The sequence below is a fragment of the Impatiens glandulifera genome, chromosome 1 (assembly GCF_907164915.1).
Source record: "Impatiens glandulifera chromosome 1, dImpGla2.1, whole genome shotgun sequence".
Taxonomy (NCBI): domain Eukaryota; kingdom Viridiplantae; phylum Streptophyta; class Magnoliopsida; order Ericales; family Balsaminaceae; genus Impatiens; species Impatiens glandulifera.
This window is the reverse complement of record NC_061862.1, coordinates 27,957,224-27,985,213: the sequence shown is the minus strand read 5'-3', so window position 1 is coordinate 27,985,213 and position 27,990 is coordinate 27,957,224. Positions and strand designations below refer to the sequence as shown.

Genomic DNA, 27,990 nt, shown 5'->3' with positions numbered 1-27,990 from the left:
TAAAATATGACCATTAGACTTTTTAACAATTTAACCTAAATTAAATGAAATGAAAGAAACATTTTGACCAAATTACTGTTACTTGTAATTTTGTTGTGACAATGACTACTAGATTTGACTTAATCAATGCTCTTGACTTTTCAATAGGCCTTTTTTACCATTATTTTTATTATTATTAATGTACTTTTGAAAATGATTATTTTTTATATTTATATATTTCAATTACAAGTAGACTAGAAAATATAATATTTTATATGCTAATTAAAAGTTACTAATCAATTAGAGTTGGTTCCATATTTTTAGTTTTTTTAGTTTTTTTTTTTAATTTTCTTTATAAACTCAAAACATTCCATCTAATCAAAGTCATTCTTTAAATTATATAAAATACTAAAAATATTTTATAATTTTATTATTAATTTATTATATTACTATTGAAGGGTAATTAAATAAATAATCTTTTTTAACACTATATATTTTTTTTAATTTTTACACCAAACAAATGTTTAATTTATAAAAAAATTATTTTTATTCCAAAATAAAACATCAAACTAACTTTAGAGTAATTCAACTAACCCTTTTAAAAATCATTGTTAGAGAAATTCAAATAGAATATTTTAATTTAATATGTTAAGGATTTAAGATCAATTTTCTTTAAACACATCTTAATTTGATTTAAAATAAATAAGATGCCTTGTTATTCTGTTTGCAAGAAAATAAATCATCTTAATATTCATGTAAGAGTTTGTTAGGTTGAGATTTATTAAAATAATTTGACTTTATTTAAATAATGTTAAGGTACGGTGAGTGATTTTGAAGAGATTAAATTTATTTTTTTTAAATGATTTAAAAGAGTATTAATATATAATGAAAAAAAATAATAATGTGACCACCTCGATTTCTTGTCGGTTTCGTGTTTTTTAATTTGTTAATTCACTAGATGATTTTAAAAAATAAGTTCTAAATTAATATTTTAAATAAATTGGGAATCAACTTTAGACGGTAGAGTCGTCACCTAATTTTTCTCGAAAATTAGGAACATATTTAAACATATTTTAAAGATTATGTCTTAGTCTTGAGGACTTGATTACTATAAAAAAAGACTTTCACGATTATTTCTTCGTGTTTGTCATAAAAAATATTTTTACTTTAAAATTTTGACTAATTTTTAAAATTTGTTGTTTTATATATTTTTTTTTTGTTTTAAACTTATAAAAATTCTAAATGTTTGAGGTATTGAAATTTAATCATACTTTGAATTTTTTAAATTAAAAAATAAACTAACCAAATTAGTTTTCAGATAAATCATATAAAATTTAATTTTTAAGATTTTTTAAAACAATTTTTATGTACAAATGACTAATAAAATATTTAAAAAGGAACATATATACTAGATCTTAATAAAAACTTTTTTTTTTGTATTTTTATTATAAAATATATTATATACTTTTTAGGATTTTATTTTTTAAAATTATTTTAAGGGCTATTTGGATAGGTTGGATTTGATTCACGGTCACCGTTCGGGCTTGGGCACGAGTTGGCCGAGCATTCTATTTATCCTAGGTCAACGTGGGGATCATCACAGTCAAGCATCGTGAGGGTGAGAGTGAGCGCCTCAGTTGTGGATGAGGTTGGCGAGTTGGCTAAACGCACTCGTAAATATAGAGTAATTGAAAACTTATAGTCGATTGTAAACAACTTCTATTGACGATTTGAAGCTTTTGGATAGATTAAAATAACTTATGATTTTCTTTTCGAATTTTTCAAAGAAATAGAAACATGAAGTTTTTACCCTTAATAACGGATTATGGTATAATCCTTCTTGAGTTTTTTTTTCTTCTCCTCCCTCTTTTCAGAATGACCCAGGATTCTTTTAATAACTAGTACGAGTGGCTAAGACGGTTGAATTTGAGAGAAATGACATTAATGACTTGTCACATTTTTTTGTCGAATTCTATCATTTCGACAAATGGTACGGTGAAGGGTTGTAGACAAAATGATCACTCTATCTTGGTGATCATTTTGATGTTAAATTTGGTTGAAAATGTTCATCATTTTTTTTCAAAAAAATCGGATGAAGGTTATCAGGGGCGGAGCCAGGTACAAGCCGGCCCGAGCTGTAGCCCGGGTAGCCCTAAATATCTTGTATGTATTTATCAGTAATGACGGTAATTTATCGTCGTTATGGATTATTTCTCGTCGCTAAAAGGCACTAGTGACAGTAAACTTAGTTTATTTTGTTTGTTTATTTGATATTATTATAAAACTAGCCGGATAGTTTTTTTGATAAAAATTTAGCCGGATAGGTTTCAAATCCTAGCTCTATCCCTGAAGGTTATATGTGTAATGAAGAAAACATGGCGTCTGAGCGATCTTTAAACGCGCGTTGGCATTGGGTTGTGATGGAGCATTCTACCTGCATGCTTCTGCTTCTACATATGAGATCTTCTATGACCAAATGGTCTATATATCCCTCACACCTAGAGGAGATTGAAATGATTATTTTTTTAATTATTTCAATCTCTTTGTGAGAGGGCACATAAACAATTTGGTCACAAAGGATTCCATCGGATGTTTTTGGCCTGGGCTGCTTGCTGAGCATATAGGTTTGAGTTCTTGCATCTCTCCGCGTGATCTGATTTGGGTTCGAGTTTGGGTAAATGTCCTAAGCCTAAAGCCTTATTTGACTTTCCTTAAATTTTTTCTTTTTCCCCTAAAAAAATACTAATTATATTAGTACTAAATAATTTATCTTATTAAGTCTATTATTTTAATTAATACTTATTTATTTTTTCATTTTAAATAGTTTAAGATTTAATTATTTTGAAAATCTATTTATACAATATTATATTAAAAAAAATTAATTATTTTAAATTTGCACAACAAATCCTTTTAAGATTTTTAGAAATTAATTTTGATAGTTAAAAATTATTTAAAAATTATAAATTGAGAATGTAATAAAAATATAACCATGCTTATAAGCTAACCCAACATTTATGTATTGAGAAGAAATAATATTAAAATATTTGAGTGAGGGTGCAATAATCCCTTCACGTGCTAATATTATAATAATATATATATATATATATATTTTATATTATTATATTAAATTATAAATATAAATTAATTAATTTTAAATAATTTTATAATTAAAATATTAGAAATGATAAGGTTAAAAAATATAGATAAGAATGACGTGACGTAAGATTAAATCAGATTTATTTTTTATTTTATTTTTTCTCAACTTTATTATTTTTACACCAAATGACTATCACTTTACTTAAAATATTTATTGTTAATTTGAAGATAAATTTTATGTTTAATAATTTTATTATATATATTTAAATATATTATTTATTTTATTTTAGTGGTTAATGAAGTGAATTAACGTGTTTATGTGTCACACTGACTGACACATCATCATCATAATCTTCTTTTCATTGTTGGAAAGTTCATCATTATAAGGCCAATGGCAATACCGTAATTACTTCCGTTGACAGTGTCAATTACTCTCACCAAACTCGCAAATGTGGGCCTAATAGAAAAAAAAATAATAATTAATTTATTTATACAATCTAAGGATTTTTATTATGGTATAAAATAAATAAATAAAACGGGCACAGATTCGGTATTTACTTATTGGGTGAAGGGTATATATGTCTTTTCATTGATATTATAAGTATCCAGCAGTTTGCTTTTCCAACATTACTATCTACGAAGACTCTCTCTCTCTCTCTTTCTTTCTCTTTCGATTCTCTCTGGGACATTTATTCGAACAGGTCGTCTGCGTTTCGCCGCCGGCGTGAAAATCGTCGCGAAAGAGAAGCCGATGCTGCTGGAGAGACAAAGCGAGAGAGGGATAAGGAATAAGTGGTCGAATCGGGACTACCCGTCTTTTTGTATGGCTTGAACGGTTGATTTTCGTGTGAGATAAGAAAAGAAAGATGGGGATGGGGAAAGTTGGGTTTGGGTTGGTATTGGGATGTGCAACGGCGACGTTTGTGATCGCGGCGATGATGGTTGGAAAGAGGGTGAGGATCCGGCGTAAGTGGAGACGAGTGGTTTCTGTGATGGAGGATATGGAAGAGTCTTGTTCTACGTCGGTGGGGAGATTGAAACAGGTGGTTGATGCTATGGCTGTGGAGATGCACGCTGGTTTGGCTTCCGAAGGAGGCAGCAAACTTAAGATGCTTCTTACTTTTGTTGATAATCTTCCCAATGGGTATATTTTATCCAGCATTTCATTCTCTCTGTTTTATCCACCTCTTTACTGACTCTGATCATTTGATGTTTTTTGATTCTCCAAGTTGATTTTCTTTTTAAGATTTCGAAATTTCAGATTTTAGGTTTTGGGTTTTTGGTTTTAGATGATTTCTTCTCACTGGGGCAACTTTAGATGCTACATTATAGAGAGGAAGCTTCCTTTTGCAATGAAATACTTAAGGGTGCAATGAATGCTGTTTGGATATATTCCTATTGATTCAGATTCTGTAAATGCTTGTAATATAGATAGAATGATTAGTTGTCTCATATGGTGACATTTTCAGGTTTCTGCATAAATTGGAATGTTGATAATTAAATGTATTGCATTGCCTTAAGAATTAAACATTTATTACTTTTCTTGGTGTTCTGTAGGAATGAGAAGGGAATATATTATGCTCTACATCTTGGTGGCACTAATTTTAGAGCATTAAGAGTTCATCTTGAAGGAAATAGGTCCCAATCCATTAAACACGAAGTGCAACGACAACCGATTCCTGTAGATCTGATGACGAGTACTACCGAGGTGGCAAATTAATAAATCTCGTGGTAGCTAATTAATATTTTCGTAACGTAAAAGTGTGGGAATTGATTATTTTATTTTTTTCTATTGCTGCCAGGATTTGTTTGATTATATTGCTTCATCGCTAAAGGAATTTGTCGACAAGGAAGAAAGTAGTTCTTCTTCCGGTGTGCCCGTGGTTGAAAGAAGAAAACAGCTAGGGTTAACGTTCTCATTTCCTGTAAAACAGACTTCTGTTTCTTCGGGCATTCTTATCAAATGGACAAAGGGATTCAACATTCAAGACATGGTTAGTCAGTCAAGTGTTGGTTCCATTGATAACTGAAGAGTGAGTTCAGGTTGTGCTATAGGATGGATAGTTTCATTTCATTTCTTGTTTATGGAAGATTTGGAATTCATCCTCCAATTGCATTATAAGAATGTAATACCCATTTTAGCCAACAAATAACAAACCTTAATTGAATTGAGGTCATGACAGTAAGATGTCGTGCTAGCCTCCTTCAGAGAAAAAACCCTGGTCTAGAAATTACTTGAGATTGAATTGTGGTTTCTTGCAGCATGAATTGATTTAATCTCCATTGTAACTATTTCTAAATTACTGGAGATTGAAGCTTGTTGTCTCGTGTTTAGGTTCAAAGAGATGTTTCCGAGGTTTTGCAAGTGTCGATGGCTAAGAAAAGTCTTGATATGCGGGTTGGAGCTCTTGTAAGCAGCTAGCTACAAGTTCCTTATCTCCATCTATAGTCGGAGAAGATATATTTTTCTGATTGTTTTGAAAATCACAATTCTATATCTCAGATAAATGATACGGTTGGGACGTTGGCAGTTGGACACTATCACGATCCAGACACAGTTGCTTCAGTCATAATTGGTACGGGTACAAATGCTTGCTATTTTGAGCGCGCAGATGCGATTATCAAATGTCAAGGCCTTTTCACTTCTTCTGGGGGCATGGTATAATTTCACATGTATTATTATTAGTTATGTTGTGGTCTAATGGAGGCTGGTTGTTCTAAATGATATCACTGTTTTATTTAAATTTAAATGTGTTGTTGTTAGGTGATTAATATGGAATGGGGAAACTTCTGGTCATCGCATTTGCCAAGGACATCTTATGATGTCGACTTAGATTCTGATAGCCCTAACCCAAATGATCAGGTTATATTTACTTGCTTTAAAAGAGTAGTTAGATCCGTGTTGAAATTTAAAGGGCCTTTCTCAATCTTAAGGGAGATGTTTCTTCTACTGCAGATCTTTGAGAAGATGATATCAGGAATGTATCTAGGAGATATAGTAAGAAGAGTTCTTCTCAGAATGTCTCAAGAGTCTGATGTTTTTGGAGAAGCATCTCCTAAATTAAGCCAGCCTTTTGTTTTGAGGTACAATTTCTCTCCCTTTCTCAAATAACACAATATATTCATTCATAACTTACTTAATTCGCTGTTATTATCAATACTCTGCCTTAGTTCGACATAAAAACTCTCATTACGGTTTCTTTCATTCATAACTTACTTAATTCGCTGTTATCATCAATACTATGCCTTAGTTCGACATTAAAACTCTCATTACGGTTTCTTTCAGAACACTGCCTTAGTTGTCTCATTACGGTTTCTTTCATTCATAACTTACTTAATTCACTGTTATCATCAATACTCTGCCTTAGTTCGACATAAAAACTCTCATTACGGTTTCTTTCAGAACACCCTTGATGGCAGCCATGCATCAGGATGATTCTCCCGACTTGGCGGAGGTAGCTCAAATATTGAAGGAAGTTCTGGAGGTAGTGTGTGGATTTTGAGATCTTAGGTCAAAACTAAACAATCAATCATTTTTATTGATTAATTTTTTGCATTGATTGTTATTTTGTATAGATTGAAGAAGTTCCTTTGAAGGTTAGGAAACTTGTTGTGAAGGTTTGTGATGTGGTGACTCGTCGTGGAGCAAGATTGGCGGCTGCTGGGATAGTGGGAATCCTGAAGAAAATTGGTAGGGATGGGAGTTGCGGTTATTCAGGTGGAAGAGTGAATTATAATAATAACAATAATAGTAGTAATCAGCAGAATAAGATGAGAAGATCGGTAGTGGCAATTGAGGGTGGTTTATACACAAGTTATTCTATGTTTAGAGAGTATCTTCACGAAGCGATGAATGAGATTTTAGGAGAAGAAATTGCGAAGCATGTTGTCCTAAAAGTAATGGAAGACGGTTCAGGTATTGGGGCTGCCCTTGTTGCTGCTGCTCAAGCCACCCAAAGTGAATAGTGTGAATATAAAGTAGTAGTTGGTATATATAGTATTTTAGTTATAATTAGTTCATGTAAATTGTAGAAAACATTCCTATATTATTATTATTATTACTATTACTATTATTATAGCTATTTATCATACATATTTAAGGGAAAAGGGATATTGGTGTGGTGTAAAGGGGTTTGGGGGTGGTGAAATGGTGGCTAAATATGCAGTTTGCTGTTTATAAGATTTATTTTATTTATTATATAGATGTTTCAGTTTGTTTACTATTCATTTATTTTCTTAAATATCTAAATAAATTGTCTTTTTACATGGAAAATATCTACTATAAGATTGTTACCTTAGTTTTGAATGTTGCCTATTGGAGGTCTCCCCCCAAAAAGATGATTTGAAGAGAAAAGAGGCCAGGTTATCACAATGAGCATTTTATATTTACTTCTTATTTAGGGATTGCAGTTTAATTAACAACTTTTTTTTTTAAACTCTGAGTTCTGTGTCTTTTTTCGAACGGAGAACTTTCCTCCTTTATCGTCTGTCTAACTCTTTGGTCTTAAGAATGCTCTTATCCTACCGTTATTGCCAACCTGAGAGTGGACAGCGAATGCGTTCCACCTTTTGTCGCATTTTGTTTAAAGGGTTGAAGGGAGATGGTACATCGAACTGTTCGCAAAAGGGCCAACTTGATCTTCCTCACGGATCCCAGACAAGGGAACCCTAGGAGAGCCGCCTATTCCAACTACAAACTTCTTGTGTTCATGGAAGTTAAATATACCACTTCTGTAGACTCGACCTCGAAGTCAAGAAAAACTGAAAAGTCAAATGGTGCGATTAATCCTGCGGGTTAAACTCAAGATAATATATATCATATAAATTATATATTATTTACATCATTTTTATTTTAAAATAAACTCAAACCAGACAAATTTATTTGGTAAATAACACCAACATGCCATATTTTTATAACCAACACCAACCTGCCATATTTTTATAACCAACACCCTAATACCCTATAGTCAAATTTCAGTAACTTTGTTGTATTTTAAAATTATTTTAGTTTAAGCTAACTTCATTTTCATCTACCCATATTAAATGTAATCTCATATGAATTATTATAAATTGAGAAAAAGAAGGTATAATATTATTATTGTTTACTGAATTAAAAACAATAGTAAAAAAAACATCAATAATAGAATTGTTTTGAATTGAACAACAAATTCTTCTTTCTGTGTCCTAACAACTCTATCTAAGCAGCAGCAAGATTAGCAACAACAGCAGCAGACTTGTATGATTTCTCTACCATTTTCCTGTATTCTGCAAAATGATTCAATTTATTCATAGTTAATAAATCAAATTCCCAGATTAAATAAGCTTTCATTATCATTAATTCTCACCTGCTTGATTACACCAGAGGGTTGCAGCATGAGTGTTGAGAGGTGAACTTATGTTGGGTTCTCCAAGTAAGCTCTGAATAGATAGCAGAATAGTTCTAACATCATAAGCAGATGACCATTTATCTTGAAGAATGTCCAAACATATGTTTCCATGGACATCTACATTAGGATGAAAACACATAGTCTCGAATTTCACTTTAGGAGCTTTAAATGGATATTCATTTGGAAAACAGAGAGAAAGCTTGTATTCCGTTCCTTCAAAGACTGTATCTTTGCTACCACTGATTGTCCCTTTCCATAGAAATATGTTGTCTTCTTCAGGGAATGCAGATATGGTTGAATCCCCACTCATCTGTTCAAATTATGAAGCAAGATAACATATCAGAATCTAGATTTCAACTGGGTTGATTTCAAATCGAGATTAAGTTCTTACCATTAGGGCCATCAACTCAGACTGTAACCTCTTGAGAACGGATTGAGTGTCGACGGTTTTTGCCCTAGGGAGAGGCTGTTTGGAGGATGCGATTGCTGGAGTAGGAATCGGGGTGTTGCTGTGATCTTGATTCTGGCTATTGATTGCTGCCATTAGTAGATTTGATGGTAAAATACAAAGGAAAGTAAAGAATTTGTGATGGGTTACTTTCAATCTCTCTTCTTCTTCGATTGGAAAAATAAGTACAGAAAGAGAGAGAGAGAAAGAGATGGAGAAATAAAATGGGGGAAGGGTTTATTTAAAATGAATCTACAGGGAGATTTTTGGAATTCAAATTTTATTTTCTGAACGTTATGTTTCTTTGTCACAACGGCTAGTTTTCTTCTCTCCCCATATGTAAGGTAAGCTTTGGCTATTACTACTTAATTAGTTTCTTACTTATTTCAAATTTAAAATGAAATTATTATCTATTTTGTGTAACTTATTTTTTTTTTTATATTTATAAAATTAATTATATATTTTTTAATATATATTTTTTTAATTTATAAATATAAATTCTTTTATTCCATATAAAATTGAGATTAATTAAAAAAATTACATAAATCAGACTAATTAATCTACTCTAAAATTAAAAAAAATAATAATAAGAATTAATTCTAAATTTTAATAATAATAATAAAAATGAAGGATTAGATATAATGTCTCTTTATAATATACGTGGCTCTATTTTTTTTTTTTTTTTTTTCTTAGGACTAGTACCGGAACGGTCGAAACTCTCACCCACATTCTTAAGCACAATGATGCTCCACTTCATTATCAGACAACGGTGTTCATGGCCCGACCCTAGAGTAAGCTCAGCAAGTTCATGAGTTAAGGCAAGCCACTTAATAAAAAAAATTATTTAGTTAAATTTATTAATTGTTTTAACATAAAAGTGTATAACATATTGATTTTTGATGTAAAATAAGATTTTTTTTTATTTGATTATAGGTTCAAATCTAATCCAAAAATTTTTTTAACAAATTTTTTAAAATTAAAATTTGGGCAACCCAATCCTCGGTGCCGACACTGACGATGTTGTAGATAAGAGGACGCCATATTGTGCTCATTCGTCTCACCAATATTTATTTTTGTTGTGTCACCAAAATTATCTCCAAACAATAAAAGTATTAAAATTGGATGAAAAAATCTTCCGACAATCATATAATTATTCCCATTAGAAAAATGTTGTTTCATACTAATATTTAGTCTTCTCATAAGTTTTTCTGCAATTTATTCCTCTCAATTCTCAGTTTATTCTGTCACTAACATAATTTTTCGACTAATAATTATTCTCATGTTCGATTCTCTTCAATTGAATAATTCTCTACACAAGTTTTATAAAACAGTTAGCCCTTTTCATATTCGTACAAAATGAATAACCTAAATTCAAATGTAAACAATTATTGTATGTTCGAAATTTTAATTCTTATAATTAATTTAAAATTATTTATCGCCTAATGTTTCAACTTTCAACTGGGCTCCATTTCTCAAATTTAAATTTAGATTAAAGACTTATTTCGACTAACAAACAAATTAACTCCCTCTTCAAATCAAATTACATACATTATCAATCTCGTTCATTCTTACTAAGAGAATAACCGCCATTTTGGTGTAGGTCTGAGGTCTTGTCAGACCGACTCAAAACATATTACATATTTCATTATATTTCACTATTCCGTTACGCTATAAGAGTTAAAATATATTTTAATTTCATTAAAAAAATTTGATATTGAATTATTTAGAGTGAATGGAGCTGAAGAAATCATCAAGATGGAAGTAAGTGCTTTTCACTTAATAGGATCTGGACAAATAAAAAAATGGATACATGTTAAAATTAGTTAAATAAGACTAGATCTGTTATTCTTCAAAATATAACCTCTAGAAGAAGCCACCTAAAAACACATCGTTTTAATCAACAATTAAATCAATTATAACAGTTGGTTTCATCTTCTTCTTCCTGTTTCTGTATAAAGTTTTCAGACTAGGGAATAGGGATTAATAATCGACCCCAAACAATTTGACCTCTCTCCGTCATCTATGTATGATCCATACTAGATCTGACCAACTGTCCATCCTACCTTCTTGACACTCTCTCGGATGCTCTTCTTTGCAGACTTCTCTTCCGATTTGCTTCATGGAAGTTGTTTTGACTACTTTCCATGTACAAGCTCTCAACCAGTTTCCATCAATGATGATTCTAAAACCTAGGACTCCATTTTTTTTCCCTACATCTTCCCTTCTTCAGTAACAGGTGGTAGAGACGGGTCTTGTCATTTTAGAACAGAACAGGTATGATTTGTCTTTCTAATAATTCCCATGTATCTAAAAACTCTTTGTCATTTGCTGATGATGAAGAACGAGATGAGACAGATAATTCAAGTAGCGATTGGGAATCAAAATTCCTTGATGATGTCGATCGCAAGAAGCAAAGATCATTGCAGAATCAAAATTCGAAAGTTCTTCAGGAATATGAGACGATGGATTGGTGTGTTAGAGCTAGAAAAGTTGAACTTAAATCTATTCAAGCTAGAAGGTTTTCTGCTTTCAGACATGGAAGTTCTGATTAATGCTAATAAAGTAAACAAAAAGAAGAAAATGACACCATACAAGACTAAGGACATGTATTGGGAAGAAGAAGATAGATAAAACAACTGATATAATAAAATCCAATTCACAACATCGTTGTTGTAAAAGTCTGACTTTTCCAGTTGCTTTTCTTATTACTTTCGAAATAGCTTCTTCAGCCACACAAATTTTCGATATTCCTTTTTATTTTTCATCAAAAGAATGACATCTTCTTCTAAAAATCCTAGCTATTCTTAATAAATAGTCTATTTGAAAACAATAGATGACTGATCACAACATATACTTAATATTCTAAACATCTATTGTTTGAGATGAATGTATAAACCATTTCTAAATTGTTTTTAAATATGATATAAGAAGTCCTCATCTCTCTAACCCAATTATATATGTAGAAAGGCTCAGTTCCACTAAGCATCCTTAAAATACTAACTAAATGCATGTTCTATTCAATACAAAGATACTTTCAAGCCTTTCAACCAATACCAATTGATAGGACCCTTTTAATAGCTTATGCTAAAACTCGAGCAACTTAAGATCTAACTCTCTTTTACATAACTTTGATCTAAAATTGTATAAAACAATAAGCAGCTACTATTGTGTGACAAAAGAACTCACTCTAACAGATATTATAGTTTTTGAAAATGAACAAGAAACATATTTGACATGCCTGTTTCAAAGCTCTAAGGTAGAAAGGAAAAATAGGTTGATCCATCATCAATGAAGCTTGATAACCCGAGATAACCTCTCGAAGAAGATGGGACACATTCTTGTGCTGAAAATTATGACTTCTCTCATCCATTCGGGTGCAATTCTCTCTAATGTTCCCAGAGATAATACCTGATACAACAACTCCACTTTTTCCCCATCCGTCTCGTCTATCCATGTCAAACTGAACGAGTAACCTGTAAGAAAACATGGAATCTTTAGAAACATGATGATCTAAATCCCAAGTAACAAACTAGGTGCATCATCAATACATGTCAAAACTAGCTAACTAAACTAAGCCGATACAAGATAATGAACAATGCAACTAAACTCGTCCATGCAACTGAAACAAGGAGTCAAATATTATAAGGGCAAAAGAACTACCGCTTGATAGATGAGTTGCTGATATACATATTCCATCTGTTTGATCAACAGTGCAAAATTCCATCCCAGCTAAATACTGGGCAAGATTTTGAAATACACAGTGGCCTGGGACATAAAGTTAGGTTAGCAATAATGTTCCATTATTCAGGTGAAAGAAGCTAGGATGTGGTAATGAAAATATGAACCTGATGAAACACAACTCCTTTTCCTACTACAATCAGCCTGGGCATAGTAAAACAGTTGATATGGTTAGACGAGAAAAAGGAAAAAAAGAAAAAAGGTGAACGAGTCTGTACATGGTCGAACCAGATTCATCTCCAATGCAGTCTGACTGGGTGCAGTTCGTTTAAGTGAATCAATTTCCCTCTCTTTCACTTGAGCACTTGCAGATGATGTCAAATTAAGCCTGCTGCGCTTTCTTGTCCTCTGCACAGTTGAGCCATTAGAGGTGTCTGATTCAACTCCAGATATTCCAGGTCTTTCTGGTTGCTCCATGATGACACTGTCCTTGATCGCAATGTTGTGAGTTTCCAGGGTGTGAAATTTCTGCAGCCTTTCAATCACTTCAGAAAGTGCGTTACCTGCAATAATTTAAGAAATTCAATAATGATGGATGGATGGATGGATGAAGTAAAGCATCTTCCAAACAAGACAATTGCACAGCTCCATTTGGAAAGACTTTTTTTTTTGTTTATAGATCCAGATACATGTTTGGAAACTAAACTTAGTAAATGACACATTACAGAATTTCTTGGTTGTTTTATCATTTAAATTCAGATACAGAAACTGAAATTAAAATGATGTTTCTGGGTTTTTGGATCCATCAACCTCAGAACACTTTTTTACAATTTCATCATTGCTTTTGACTCATCCTATCCATTGTCAATCTCATCTAGAAATTAATTGGGTAGGACAAAATCTTTATGCAATCCTGCATTTGGCTCGTTCAGCCTTTCTTGGAATTATCTTATGTAAGTCACAGGGACAAACCCACCATTATCTGAATGAAAGGCTACAAACAGAAAAATTGTCTTATTTGTTCTAAATTTCTTAACCTGGTATCAGACACTTGGTTTAAGCCAGTCATGAATTTAAAACTGTTATCAGAACCAGGTTTTTTCTTGTAATACTATAATGTATTAGGTATATCTCTGCTAATGATTTCACGCAACCTTAATAACATGCATTAACACTGAAGGATATAGCCATATATGGGTGATTTCATGGCCATTTAATTGTTTGGCAGGGACTTGAAGACCATAAATAATAGTAGTATCCTAAGTTTACTTTTCTTCTATATAAATCTGTCGTAATCATAAATAGACATATGAAGAAGTTCAAAGGAATATCAAATTAACAAATTTTTCTTTTTTCTGAAATTGCAAGATTTTAGGTTGGCATGAAATTTGCAAAAACAGAGAAAAGATTATGCACAGAGAAAATTTTCCAGTGCTTACTCTTCTGGTTCTCTTCAAATAAAAGCTTTTGGTACTCAACATATTGCTCATCCTTGGATGAACTGCAATCAAGTACAATAGGTTTCACTCACTCCCAATAATCTATTTAAAAGCAATCCAGTAAAGGAAAACACGTCACCTAATGGAAGCAACTTCATTTCTCAATTCATTGACCTGTGTATGCAACTCTTCATTTTCTTTCTTCAAGTGTTCTATAAACTCATCCGCAGCTGCACCAACAACAAAAAACTGCATATGACTGAAATTCTTGGGGAAATGACTTATTTTTGCTGCTAGGTAATCCTGTTTGAACACTTGCAGTGTCCATACAGGCAAGCAGTGCCATGTAAACAAAATAGATTCTAAACTATTTCGATCTTCATAAATAACTGTGAAATTATTGAACATTTGCAAAACAGACTACATGATTCTATCGTCAATGCACAAAGAACTAACAACCTGGTTTCATTTGTGTAATGATTTTGTTAAACAAAATGATCAGTCAGGACAGGACAGGACCATACAATCCAAAATCTGAATACTTTCCCTTAGCTAAATGATAGAATCCGCTATCAGCACGAATAATAAAACAAAAACAATAAATGCCTGTTACCACTAATGAAACTGAATGAATATCAAGGCAAACATAGTAAAATACCAGATACATAGTTGACAAACTTGACTTCTTGATCACGAGAAACATTTTCTATTTCGGTATCCTTTTTCACCTAACAAAAGAAAGAAAATGAAGAATTAGATCATCAGCCAACCAAACCAAACAAAACCCAACAAATTCCATGCGAGAACGAGAGTACCTTGAGCTTGGAGTATTTATCGTAGAGCTTCGAGTAAAGAGTTTCCATTTGCCACGAAGAATTCCAACTGAGAAGAAGCAAAATCCAACAAATTGAAAACTTTACTGTTACGAATGGAAATTGGGGGATAGGGTTTTATATTCTCAGATGAACCAACTAATTTAAAGAAATCAACGGTTGGGATTTAACCAAAAGTACAAACAAGCCTTTGAAGTTTTCTAAATTTAGCAATTAAACCATATACTATACTTACTTGGTTTAAATAGGAATTACATATATTTCTATTGAGCACTTTTAGAAATAAGAATTGATTATTTTGAATTATATTATACATTTCGATAAGAAGATTATTTTTATAATAATATAAGCAGGGACGGATTTATGTAGGAGTTCGGGTGCTTCGAAAAAAAATTGACAATACCTACTAATTTTTTTTTTTAATTTTCAATATAATTCACTATTTTTTTTTATATATTTATTAAAAAAATGGTCAAAATTACTTTTATACACTCGTTTTATTCATAATTTTTTCGTTATTTTCTTAAACCCACCCAAAAAAAATTTCAAGCCCACCTCAACCGTAAATCCTGAATCCGTCCTTGAATATAAGGATGTAATCTTTTACGAAGTTTATGGTACGAGAAATAATTCATAAAAATCTTAATAAGACTATTTCCTAACAAAAAAAAAATATATATATTGAAACAATCAAATAAATTAACCTGAATGTTAAAATTAATATAAACATTTATGAAGTTGGAAACATTAATGTGAAAAAGGTGAGAATGGAGAATGATTTTTTTTTAATTGGATAAAGATAGATATGGATGGTTTTATATCGGACAAGGAAGGTAAGCGAAGCCTTTAGGGATAGGGTTTTATAAAACAAGAAAAATAGATGAGATCGAACCAAATTAGATACCGGGTTAAACCATTTTTAATAATAACATGGGAAAATGATCTCAAATTTGCTTATTAGACTTGAAAAAATTATTTGGATCAAACTAATAATGCAAAAGGAACTCATAAGCTGATCTTCTGAATTTCAAAATGTGCCATCCTAGTGCTTAAATGCAACTATTTGGGTGTAATGTTGTATTAACTTCATTTTTTTTTAATACAAACTTTACTAAAGTTTGAAATAAAATAAATGGAAAAGTTGAAAAGAGAAGTTTTTTTTTTTTGTTTAATCAAGGAAAAGTTTTTACAAAGAGTAAAATAGAATAAATAAAAAGCAAAAGGCAAAATAAACAACTAAAATGGAGATCATAACCAATCTAATAGATGTAAATCATTAGGATAAGAGAAAATGCATTTTATATTGAAAAAAACACACTTAAAACCAAGATGATAACATTGATAAGATATGGTAAAACCTTTGTAATTGAAGTAAAAATAAGTTTACATGAAAATTGGCTATTGTAAAGTAAAAAAAGGAAATAATTAAACCCCTTCTTCAATGAAATGGAGATCATAACCAATCAAATGGATGTAAATCATTAGGATAAGAGAAAATGCATTTTATATTGGAAAAAAAAAACACTTAAAACCAAGATGATAAGATATGGTAAAATCTCTGTAATTGAAGTAAAAATAAGTTTACATGAAAATTGGCTATTGTAAAGTAAAAAAAGGAAATAATTAAACCCCTTCTTCTTCTTCAATGAAATGAATCATTACTACTTCCTTCAAATTTCTTTCTATATCCTAAATCTACAGCTCCATTCAATCAATCAAATCAGAAGATTAATAGAGATGTGGCTGTCTATCTATCTGTCTCAACTTTATTAAAGTCTAAAGAGAACACAAACTGAATCCCCAATAAAAAAAAATATATTGTTTTGAGCTTCTCTGAATGAAGCTCCTCTCATTAGGGATGATGGGGGCAAACAGGAGCCACCCTAGGTTTGAGGCACCTGTGGCACTTGAATCCAATAATTCTGCCAATTTTTTCCTCATCAAGTCCAAAAGCATCCCCATGGAACCAACCTGTATACAATCAGCAGAAAAGGAAAGATTGGTTTATTAGAATCCCAACTTGATCTGTCTCTAAGAAAAACATGCAATTTCAAGCCGAAATTATACAGTCCTAATATTCCAGTTTCTCGTGAGTCATGAACCAAACATAAGCCTTAAGGTTGTCATAGCTGTTTAGTAGACTATAGAAGACCCTGTTTCCAAGTAGATGCAGAAAGGTAACAAAAAAAGAAAAGAAAAAGAGCACATTCTGCACTTGATGCTTCACAGGTTAAACTAACAAACCCAAATTTTAAAGGGAAGAAAGATGAAAGTTAATGCTAGAGAACAAAATATTACCTTTGCATGTTCCACAGGCGAGATAAGTCAAGGTAGATGTGAATCTTCGTTCCCTACAAAGCCCACATTTAGGTTTAGCCAGGATTGCACTAGCGGGATCAGAAGGTTTGATGAGTTGCTTAGTCCTGAAATTCAAGAGCCGCTCGTCATTAGGCACTTCAGAAAGCTGAACACCATTTAGCCAATAAACGCGAGGCCAAATTGTCCTTCTCCTCTTCCAAGTAGAATTTTCTTTTTTTGTTGGTGTCCATCTGCCTTTGGATTTTGCCGTCCTTCCTCTCTTCTGTCCTACAATCATCTGTTTTTGGACTGCCGAGGCTTTAACCCTAATAGACTTCACTGGTTTTTTCACCTCCGAAGTCTCTTCGCTGACTTTAGACAACACAGAATCTTTTCCACTCATCACCGCTTGTTTTTCTTCTGTGATGCACTTCTTACATGTAAATGTTCCGTTTTCTGCTCCATGAGATGTCCTGGCATGTATCTTATGGAACAAGTCTATAAAGCAAACACAAAAAAAATCACTTTTTAACTGATTCTAAGAAACATGCACATGTGAGATATGTAAACAGAAATCCAATTACACCCTTGTGCACATTAAGGCCTTGTTTGATGTGGGTTGTTTGGAATTATTTCCAAATAGTCCACTATCCAATCAAAAATCTGCATATTTTCGCATCATTCAAATCATCAACCAAAAAACCCTTTATTTTTGTTTTTATAGAATTATTTTTTCATTATATAATGATACCTCTAATGTCTTTACCCAAATAACCTGATATTCTATAACCTACATCAAAATAGATTATTTGAAAATAACCACTTGGTTATTCAAATAACCCCATATCAACCAAGGCCTATGAAAAAGGACGTCTCAATTCAAAACAAAAATAATATAAATGGCATGCATTTTATAACACCTGTGACAACTTTGGCGGCTATAAACTGCAACATATATCTAGAATCTCCTTTTCAAAAAACAAATCAACTATGCTATTGCATAAATAAATTATAAAATCAACAACATTTCTAATTTTTGTATACTTTCTCCACATTCGAGGACAAGTAGAGCATGTACGATACAAAAGTGGCATAAAAAACAGATTCACGTCTTTTTAGTTATTTCTAATCAATTCATACCTTTGCACTGATGGCAGCTCACAGCTTCCCTGTCAAGAGAAAAAGAACCAGATACAGTAAGAATACAAATGGAGAAAGAGGATTGATGCCAAGTATGCAACACATTCCTATTTAATTAAAGAAAACTGATGACTAAACCGACAAAGTGACATGATCAGCAATTTATAAACAGAAGTTCCTCATTCTTCAATTACATTAGACATGACAACAAGCACTACACCCCCAGTAGTGTGTATTAGTAATTCTGCTAAGAAAGCACAAATAGAATTATTATATGTCAGTGACACAAAGCAATTTCTTCTAAGTCTCACCCCAGTTCTATGATAAGCGCTGCCACCTTCTCAACTTCGGTAGTATATGACTGTTCATGAAGCATTTCCCATGTTTGATGAAAACTAATCAACTCGTTTGCTTGGTCCCTTTGTACCTTTTGTTCCCTAGTTTCCACCATAACTCAAAGGACCAAGGATGACGGTTGTGATACTAATGTAGAAACCAGAGAAATGGGGTGAGGCCTAGAAGAAAGGGGATGGAATATACTTTTTTTTTCTTCATTCACATCATACGGCTACCCTAGGATACTTTCATTTATAGTGTGTAAAAACCTAAGGATATAATCATCTACATGCTAGTTTATGGTATTCCTGTACACCCTTGATATACACGTGACATAATGACAAGCGGTAATATTCAGGAAAACTAATCCATAACGAAAGTTCTGTGAAATAACCAAAAGTATTGAAGTGAATGCCAAAAATATGATAATCATTTATGAAATTGGTAACATTGTGAAAAAGGTGAATGAAGAATGGCATTTTTCAAGTTTGATAAAGATAGATATGGATGGTTTTATATCGGTGATGCCAAGGGTAGAAGGGTCACGTGAAGAAGGTGAGGCGAACCCTTATGGGTTTCATATACCAAGAAAAGAGATGAGAAACGATAAGGCTAGCCGGTTGGGCCCTATTTAATTAGGTTAGCCGGTTAGGGCCCACTAAGAACCTAGTACGTAACAATCATTCTACATAAATACTTCGGAACTATATCAAACTAACCAAGATGCATCATGTGATACATATTTCTCCACCACCCAAATTTACACACATACATAAAGGGTCAGTCAAGTTGCACAAAGTATCTCATCTTGGTGCCTCAACATCCGTGTTTCCAAAATTTCTAATCTATCTTTGTATTCGATTATAGTTTTGCACTAAGTAAAATGAAGCTCCTCGCTTCACTTTAAACTATATTATTAATACAAAGTTTACCCCTATAAAAAAGGAAAAAGAAGGATTGGAGTTATTAGTAAGTAATAAACGATTATGAGTAGTAAAATATGTCACGTTGATAGTAAATGGGAACTTGATGAGTCGATCCACGCGTCTTGCATTTACTGCTATATCGGGAGTTAAAGTAATTTTGTCTTGTAAATTGAAGGTCTTTAGTTTAGTTTGAACTTGCACGGGGGCAATTATTTTGTCAACCTTTAAGAAAAAGTAAAAAGTAATTCTCTATTTAAGTAGAAGGATGCAATCCCTTAAAAAATAAACTGGATTTGGTATCGAGTGAACTTGAATAGTTTGGTTTATCTTTTTTTTAAGCTTCTTATTTGTTTGAAAAGTGGTCATCTTTGTATCAAAAGGGTCTTCAAATGCAAAGTGTGCTCATTACACAAAAATAATATCAAAATAGGTCCATTCTTTGCAAAATCCTCCTTTCTTGATTGACGCAAACATATGGGGAAAGAAGGCATTTGATCATTTCTTTCCCCATTTGCTTACTTCTTAATGTCTTTATGTTGCGCTCTTTCCGGTCCATTCACCATAGAATTAAGGAGACGAGTTTTCACCGGGGATAATGTTTGACCCAGAGTACCATCCAATCCACTGTTCCCAAAAGTCCACTACCGAGCGAGGCATAACCCATAAAATTGAGGATGATTAATAACCTGATATCCGAGACAAATGAGGAGTGGAGAAGAATGTAGTTGGACGACTCCTTATTTTCGCATAAGCATCACATGTGAGCTAAGTAAAACCCTTCCTTTTAAGTTTGTCAAGGGTGAGAATTTCCCATGAATGGTCTCTAAAGCAACGAGATATTTGTGGGATCACACTCCAAACTTCCTTCTAAGGGAATCTTTCAGAGTTGCCTTTTAAGGGATGAGTGATACATAAATATCATCTAAATCTATAAGGGTTACCTATCAAGAAATTAAGGGATGAGTGATACATAAATATCATCTAAATCTAAGGATTACCTATCAAGAAAATTGCATAATGTACTTTGAGGGAGATCAGGAGACTTTCAACAAGCTTAGAACATGGCCACTTCATGAAAAGAGAGGCAGCGACAAAAAAATGACCTTCCACTCAAAGTGATATGCGATGATCTTTATTGATATGCCACACTTGCATCCTTCCTATTAGACACCTCTTTGAGGTCGTGAAATGTGTTTGGTAGCTTTTCGCTTGGAAGGGACTGGTCCGTCCATAAAGAGGTCTTCTCATATTGAAGAGGAGAGCAGATGATAGAATGTAGTCCAAGTCTTGGTAGTTGGTAATATGACCCCAAAGACTCAAACCAAAACGAGCGTTTTGCAAGAGGCATTCATTCAAAATCGCGGGCAAACTGAGTTGAGATAATAGTAGACGAAAGACTATATTTGTCCTTGAGGAATCTCCATCACCATTTGCAAAGAAGTGAAGAGTAAAATAGGGGAAGGTCCTTGATGTCGAGTCCACCATCTGACTTCCTCTTCTTAGTTTGGTTTATCTTCTCACCTAGGCCTTGGGCCGTTCTTATGATCTTTCACCCACTTATGCGTTTCCCATCATCTACTTTCTATACTAATTCATGTTTAGCACATAACAATGGGGATGGAGCGAGGATGGTATTAGCATGCCCCGCCCCACACCTATCCTAAACACTAAAGAAATATTGTTTTAGCTCATTTATTTAAGATGTCTCTAATAATATATATGTATAAAAAAAGAGGATAGAACTAAGAACTCCCGAAGAGAAGGGCGAGAGCGAGGGCGAGACACAACTTCCTCACCCTGATATAAATAGTACAAATACTAAATAGATAATTATTATTATAGTTATTAATAAGATATAAATAGTAGTTATATAATTCTCTATTAAGTAGTAGATGTAATCCCTTTAGAATATGTTGAATTTGGTATTGAATGAACCTGAATAGTTCAATTTTTAGGCATTGGGGCGTTCTTCTGATCACTCTCCCCTTCTTTGTGTCCCATCTACTTCCTATCCTAATTCTCATCCTATTCTATTCTAACATATATTTGGCACATAACACAAACCATTAAAGAAGAAGAATACATAGCAAATATCAACAATTTTCTAAAATGATCTTTATAAAAACTATACCACCTTTCACCCCCCCCCCCCCCCCCCCCCCCCAAAAAAAAAAAAAAAGAAAAGCTATACCACCTTTGATCATGCATCACAATTCATAAGATTCTTGTCTGGCTGTTTTCTCACAATAAATAAAAGTGCCAGTAATGACAAACAAACAATTTGGGAAATACAAACAATAGAACAAATGGCAGAGCATATGAGAATAAGTGAAAAATACATAGTGGGAGCAAACAATCATCATTTGGTACCTGATTAGAACATCTTCGGCACATTCACCACACTTATTGCTCTCAGCTTTCTCTGCCTTGGAGAAAAGATACGAGAATACATCCTTCCTCTGCTGCTTATTTCTTATGCTAGCAAACATATCACGTTCTCTTGAACTAATATCATTGGACTTGCGGAAGCTCTTTTTGTGTTCGAATTTTTTTAGCAGATGCAGAGGAACATATGATTCTTCAAGCCAGTATTTCTTTTTATCGTTGAATGATTCTTCAAAAATGACACCATGACTTAAAACAATCTCAGGTATACATTTTCTCTTTCCAAAATCAAGCAGATACTTTGCCACAGTTCCTTCTATCAACTTCCGACGGACTATTACTTTATTAAATGGTTGCCTTATTATTTTTCTGAGGTGAACCCCCTTCGAGAGAAGGCAGGTGGTGTTCTCAATCTCATCCCATCTGATGTTTGCATCGAGCTCTCTAACCTTTTTAACATTGGAAGAACACAAGTAACACAATATTATCAGAAAAAGGACATCCTTTCAAAGAGGTAGTAACATCCCATGGTTTAGAAGCTACTATAAAAATACAAATACTATAAAAGCTAGACAACATGAAGTATTAATCACATTATATACAATGCACCAAAAGGAGGCTCAACCTCACAAAAATTGAATGGTTATTTTTACTTTAAACCAAAAATCTTGAGTAAGCAGAAAAGGAAATGAATTATACAATTGCAATTAAATCACCAATCACAAATCAATTTGTCCCCAAATTCATTTCTACTGGTAACATTCCATTCTCGGATTGATTGACTTTGGGAGTAATTTTCTTTCCATATTTCTACATATACAAAGGAGGTTCAACCTCACAAAAAATGAATGGTCATTTTTTCTTTAAACCAAAAACATCTTGAGTAAACAGCAAAACAAAGAAAACCTAGAATCCAAAGACCTGGATGGAAGAATGAGGCCACTACACATAATTATGTGCCTAAAATGCAGAACTAGGAGGAAATACCTGGAGAGCCATCTGATCCACACTTGTTGATGATTCAATGGCAGCTTGCCAAGCAATGCGTTTGCTTCGCTTCAAAAAATCAGGCCCATCAGAATAGGATAAATCAGGTATCATTGTGCAACTGGCTGCAGATATTAAGAATCAGACAAATAAGTTTTGACTATAAACATGGTAAAAATATATCTCAAATATCTATTTCAAACCTCGTCGGGCAGCCTTGGAAGCCATGGAGCGGGGCAAGACCTTCCAATTAAATAAATGTTGCGACACTTTTCCCCCTCTCCACCAAAGTAAACGCAAGCCATCAGAAGTATTTGATGAAACAGTAGTTTCCATAAGTGAAGGCCGTCCCCTTTTTCTGACAAATCCATATTTTAAAGATACATGTTCTGTGTTGATCACAATATGACAAGCAGAGCCCATTGTGGAAACAGTATCCACCTGTTTCAGCCACTCTGCTGAAAATGCCCGTTGATTCAAATTCAGCTCTAACTGCAAAATCATTAATGTAATAGCCAATTAATAATAGTAGAAAACAATTCATCTCTAGGTTAAGGATTCATGTAACCGTTTCAAACTTAAGCCTGAAGTATAAAGCCAAGGGAAAGCCTAAAGAAAGTAAACATGATGGCCTTGAATGGTTTTTGATATTATCAAATTTATAAAACTTCAGATTTCAATATTCTTTTTTGTGAGCACAGAAAGAAAAAAACTCACCAAAAGCAATAAATGCTTTAGATCAGACATGTTGGTTGCCTTCAGGAGACTTTGACGCCAAAATTTGCTATAATGTGGATTCAACCAAGGACCTGATAGTAGCCCAAGCAAACGATCTTCCATGAAGAGAATATAGCATGCCACGTCAGCTACATGCCCTTTCGCACCAAGTTGTTGAGAACAAAGACCAACTGCCATGCTAGTAAAGTTTTCCATAGATGGGCCAGAATTATTCATGTTAAAAAAACAGTCTCCGCCATATTCAGTAGATCTGCAAGAGAAGCACCAGCCACAGTTTTCTTTCCTAGCACCAACACTTAAGTTCGGAATATTGGGCCAGAAAAACTTGTTAGATATTCTAGATATGGCCTTCAACTGGACCGAAATGACGTCCTCTTTCGATTTTAGAGATGCCTCACCAGCCTTATCTGAAGATTTCCGTCTTGCTAACTCTTCCACAACTGTCGAAGCCCTTAGTGCAAAGCTATAGAAGTTCAGATAGCCTGTTTCCAGCTGTTCTTGTAACCTATCACCATTTATTGCACCAATCATATCCATTTTGTGGTTGTAATTTCCCCCATTGGCAACAAAAGCAGATTCGAAAGAACCATTTGGAGTATTAAGAATTTCCCTGCCATCAGCTTCTCCAGGACTTGAGGAAATCTCCATCTTCATGACAATGTTAGTAGTCTCTACCACAGGCATCTGTTCTCTTAATTCAATGCAATTGATCTTGGAACCAACAGAGGCAATGCAAATGTTCCATTCCCTTGCAATAGCTTGCAAAATCTTATTATAATGCCTTTGTAATGTCTTTAGTACATGTACAACCAAAATCACATCTTCTGGACAGTAATAATGATATTTAGGTTCATCACCATATGGATCAAACCTGTAAAACACAACAGCCGCAAATCAATCACTAGGCCTTGTTTGACAAAGGGTTATTTTGATTTAACCAAATAATCCTTTATCCCATCATCAATCCAATCATTCAAATCATCAACTAAATTTCCAAAAAATCATACATCCGACAAACTCTAAATTTATGTTTTAAAAGGAAAAAAAGACGGTTAAGGGAACTTACACCAATAGGTATCCACAGCAGCTATAGTACAGACGTTCATGAGGATCAACGCCCAATACTTCAGTTCCACGAATTGGTTTTCCTAATTTTTTCCCAGGGTTCTTTTTGTCAATCAAGCACTCATGACAATACCAATCACCATCTGGTAAATCACTGCTGGCAATTCCTACACATTTCAAATGATACGCTGCTGGACAACTGTCACAGCATATTAAGCTTCCATCCATCTTACAAAGGCAGCATTCATCAATGTTCCCATCTTCATCAACTTTCTCACCCAAATATGAATTTTCAGAAACGTCAATCTTTCGCTTCCTAGAAGAAAGCTCAAATTTCGCATTGCGTTCGCTATCCATATTAGGATCAATCGCCATAGATCTTTTATTAATCTCAGATGTTATGCTTTCCGTTTCAATTACATCATCACATAGATACCGAAGTATCTCAATCTTCACCTGATCTGGTTGTTCGTAGTAGTCATTCTCATATAAACTCTTCAACATGCGGATATCAAAGCCACTACTAAGTGCAGACCCGTGCATAAGAAAGTACTCAACGAGAAAAATAGGCCACGTGACCAAGTCCAACAGATCCCAATTAAGACTCCTGTAATGAAGATATAGTTAAAAGACAATAATAGAAATAAATTAAAAAAATGAACTTCAGAGATGATATGAACCTGAGACAATTTGAAGCAGAAAGTGAGTTTTCGCCTGAAAGGAACTCCAAATGTTTCCTCAAAGTTTGAAGAAGTGAAACATGAATGGCATCAATTAGTTGATTAGGGGCCTTGAATTTCAGTGATGATACAAATGCCTCGAATTCAAAGGGACTCAAAAACAATATAGTACTAAATGACCTAAGAAAGGCATAGATGGAGAACAAATCAAATACAGGCATCCCGTCTAGATTTAACTTTTTAGAAGAAGTGGGTAGGTGAAGAATTGCAGGAACAACACCACCACCACCATCATCATCATCATCAGAGTCTTCAGATTCTTGATCTGATGTTTCGGGTTTTCCTACATTATTCAAAACGGATGACTGCAGTACCTTACTATCTGCATGTGTCCTTTCCCCAATTGAAGCACGTTTTTTAGCAGCACGACTCCTACGGCACTTTCTCCTTATAGCACTTATTGCTGAAGCGCTTACCATTTTAGGAGTTTGCTTCCTCCTCTTTCCACTTGTCACCACTTGGTTCGGAGTTACACCATTGTTACTAGCTTCTATTTGATCTTTCTCAAAACCAACACCAATTTCTTTTCTCTCTACTTGCATGGCAGAAACCCCATCATCCTCTCTTGCGCTTCCCTTCTTTTGCCTCTGAAGACTCCCTTCAGAATCAGAATATTCTTGGCATGAAACCTGTGACAAACTCAATTCTTCCGTGTTGCCATTTTCATATGATACCTTGAAGAGACGAGATGACTCATCGTAAGAGTCTACGAATCCTTTAACAGCAGACCCATTGAAATCCCTCTCGAACATTCTACCAACGAACTCCATTCCTTCCAAAACTAGGGCTTAGAGAAAAGGAAAAATTGCAGATGATTAAATTGATCTGAGCTTAAAGCCCAGAATGGAAGAACTCCCCTTTAACCCTTTTCTCCTCTCTATCTGCCTCCTCTTCTTGTAGATACAAAATGATCTTCCAAAAGAGAGCTGTCGGGCATTCAAGACTGTATCTTTCTCTCTCGAAAAATGAATCTTTAACTGTCGATACCTGTGAGAGAAGAAAGGGGAGAGAGCGCAACAGCAAGAACAGCAAATAGAGTGCGTTTTCTCATTCAAGAACCGTGAGCCAGACAGAGAGGGTCAGGGAATACACAAAATCAACACAAGAAGACTAATCTTTGACTACCCAAATCGATTCTAGCTGTAAAAGCAAATAAATCTCTATCATTTATTGAAGATGAATCACAAAAGATTTTATCTTTCAATTTTTTTTTTCTTTGAAAGCAAACTATCACCGTTTTCTCTTCCCAACGGTTATCTCATATGAAAAATGGTCGTAATTTGCTTTAAGAAATTCAATTTTATTCTTATAATTATTTATTATTTGTATAATTATCTTCAATCACTTTTGATTTTGATGAAATTAAGAAAAGATGATTTCCTTTTTTAATTTTTTTTTTAATTTACTTTGATAAAAGTGGATATCAAATAATTATGCTTCATTATATATTTTCCTAATACTATTCATTTATAGGATTGAGTAAATCTGGCTTTGATTTTCTGTCCAAAAATAAATATTAAGATTTATATATATATATATATATATTTATGAAAAAGTAATTGAAATGCATTATTTGGACAAAGAAAAAGTAAATTGTGACATCTGTCCGATTAAATATTGTTTCATAAAAAAAATAGAGCAATAGAAGTAAATTTTTGAATAAGAAAATATATTAATCAAAAGCAATTCCCAAAAAAATTATCTCCTTCAATGTGACAACTTTTTTAAACTTTTTTTAAAGGTTAAAAATTTAAGGATAGTGATATTTTACCATTTTAGTCAAAATAATTATATATAATATTAAATTTCAATAAATTTAAAATAAATTTTCTTTTTGATCAATACTATTTTATTAGGAGATTATATTAATTTGAACAATGTCTATTAAAGAAATAGGAAAAGTTATTTAAAAATATTTTTCATTTTTAAATAAAACTTTTAATAGTATGTACTTATATTTTTTTTTCAATGTTTAGTTGAGACATGTACTTTGATTATTTTTATTTAATAAAGTTTGAATTTTAAATTGTGAGAGTCCAGTTATCACAATCTTAGGTATTTATGTTTTTTTGTATCCATCTTCTTACTTTAATATATTATTTTTATTTTTTTAATTAATTTATCACATTTATAAAAACAAAATAATAATTCTCTCTTTTTCATATTTCCAACTATTTTGACGTATTATATATTTTTTTAAGGCATTCAAACCGTATTTGACTATTTTGAACGTGTATATCTTAAAAATATTCAAATACGTTTAAATTAGTATGTCGTACACAAAGTTATGTTGTTATTTATGTTGTTATGAATTTTTTTGAAAAATAAATACCAAACCTTTCTCTCTTCACAAAATTCAAATCTTTTATTACATCATGCATTTTTTAGTCACTCAAACCAAATCTACAAATTAAAATGCATAAATCTGGATAATAATACTTAATTTAAGAAAAACACTTATAAAATGTCTTAAATATTAGTTTATTCAAAAACGTGATAAATTAATTAGGCAAAC

At 32.8% G+C, this 27,990-nt stretch overlaps 4 protein-coding genes across 4 annotated transcripts; 1 reads left to right on the top strand and 3 right to left on the bottom strand.

Moving 5' to 3' along the window:
- The first annotated feature begins 3,728 nt into the window (after positions 1 to 3,728).
- On the top strand, positions 3,729 to 7,273 carry LOC124921293 (hexokinase-3-like). The gene is made up of 9 exons (XM_047461929.1): positions 3,729 to 4,219; positions 4,633 to 4,783; positions 4,878 to 5,069; positions 5,411 to 5,485; positions 5,579 to 5,734; positions 5,840 to 5,938; positions 6,032 to 6,159; positions 6,479 to 6,560; positions 6,652 to 7,273. The coding sequence occupies exons 1-9, from the start codon at positions 3,942 to 3,944 to the stop codon at positions 7,039 to 7,041; spliced, it is 1,551 nt and encodes a 516-aa protein (XP_047317885.1). The 5' UTR covers positions 3,729 to 3,941; the 3' UTR covers positions 7,042 to 7,273.
- An 876-nt stretch (positions 7,274 to 8,149) lies between these two features.
- On the bottom strand, positions 8,150 to 9,126 carry LOC124921575 (ubiquitin-conjugating enzyme E2 20-like). The gene is made up of 3 exons (XM_047462250.1): positions 8,854 to 9,126; positions 8,421 to 8,772; positions 8,150 to 8,340 (listed from the first exon to the last, which is right to left on the bottom strand). The coding sequence occupies exons 1-3, from the start codon at positions 9,004 to 9,006 to the stop codon at positions 8,273 to 8,275; spliced, it is 573 nt and encodes a 190-aa protein (XP_047318206.1). The 5' UTR covers positions 9,007 to 9,126; the 3' UTR covers positions 8,150 to 8,272.
- A 2,836-nt stretch (positions 9,127 to 11,962) lies between these two features.
- Positions 11,963 to 14,941, bottom strand: LOC124921423. Its single transcript, XM_047462084.1, has 8 exons — positions 14,843 to 14,941; positions 14,686 to 14,755; positions 14,167 to 14,257; positions 14,028 to 14,089; positions 12,877 to 13,151; positions 12,756 to 12,792; positions 12,571 to 12,675; positions 11,963 to 12,383 (listed from the first exon to the last, which is right to left on the bottom strand). The coding sequence occupies exons 1-8, from the start codon at positions 14,888 to 14,890 to the stop codon at positions 12,196 to 12,198; spliced, it is 876 nt and encodes a 291-aa protein (XP_047318040.1). The 5' UTR covers positions 14,891 to 14,941; the 3' UTR covers positions 11,963 to 12,195.
- A 1,453-nt stretch (positions 14,942 to 16,394) lies between these two features.
- LOC124921250 (DDT domain-containing protein PTM-like) lies at positions 16,395 to 26,659 on the bottom strand. The gene is made up of 9 exons (XM_047461877.1): positions 25,416 to 26,659; positions 24,737 to 25,342; positions 23,650 to 24,541; positions 23,136 to 23,424; positions 22,933 to 23,057; positions 21,931 to 22,394; positions 18,299 to 18,327; positions 17,159 to 17,656; positions 16,395 to 16,831 (listed from the first exon to the last, which is right to left on the bottom strand). The coding sequence occupies exons 1-9, from the start codon at positions 26,243 to 26,245 to the stop codon at positions 16,713 to 16,715; spliced, it is 3,852 nt and encodes a 1,283-aa protein (XP_047317833.1). The 5' UTR covers positions 26,246 to 26,659; the 3' UTR covers positions 16,395 to 16,712.
- Positions 26,660 to 27,990: the final 1,331 nt, after the last annotated feature.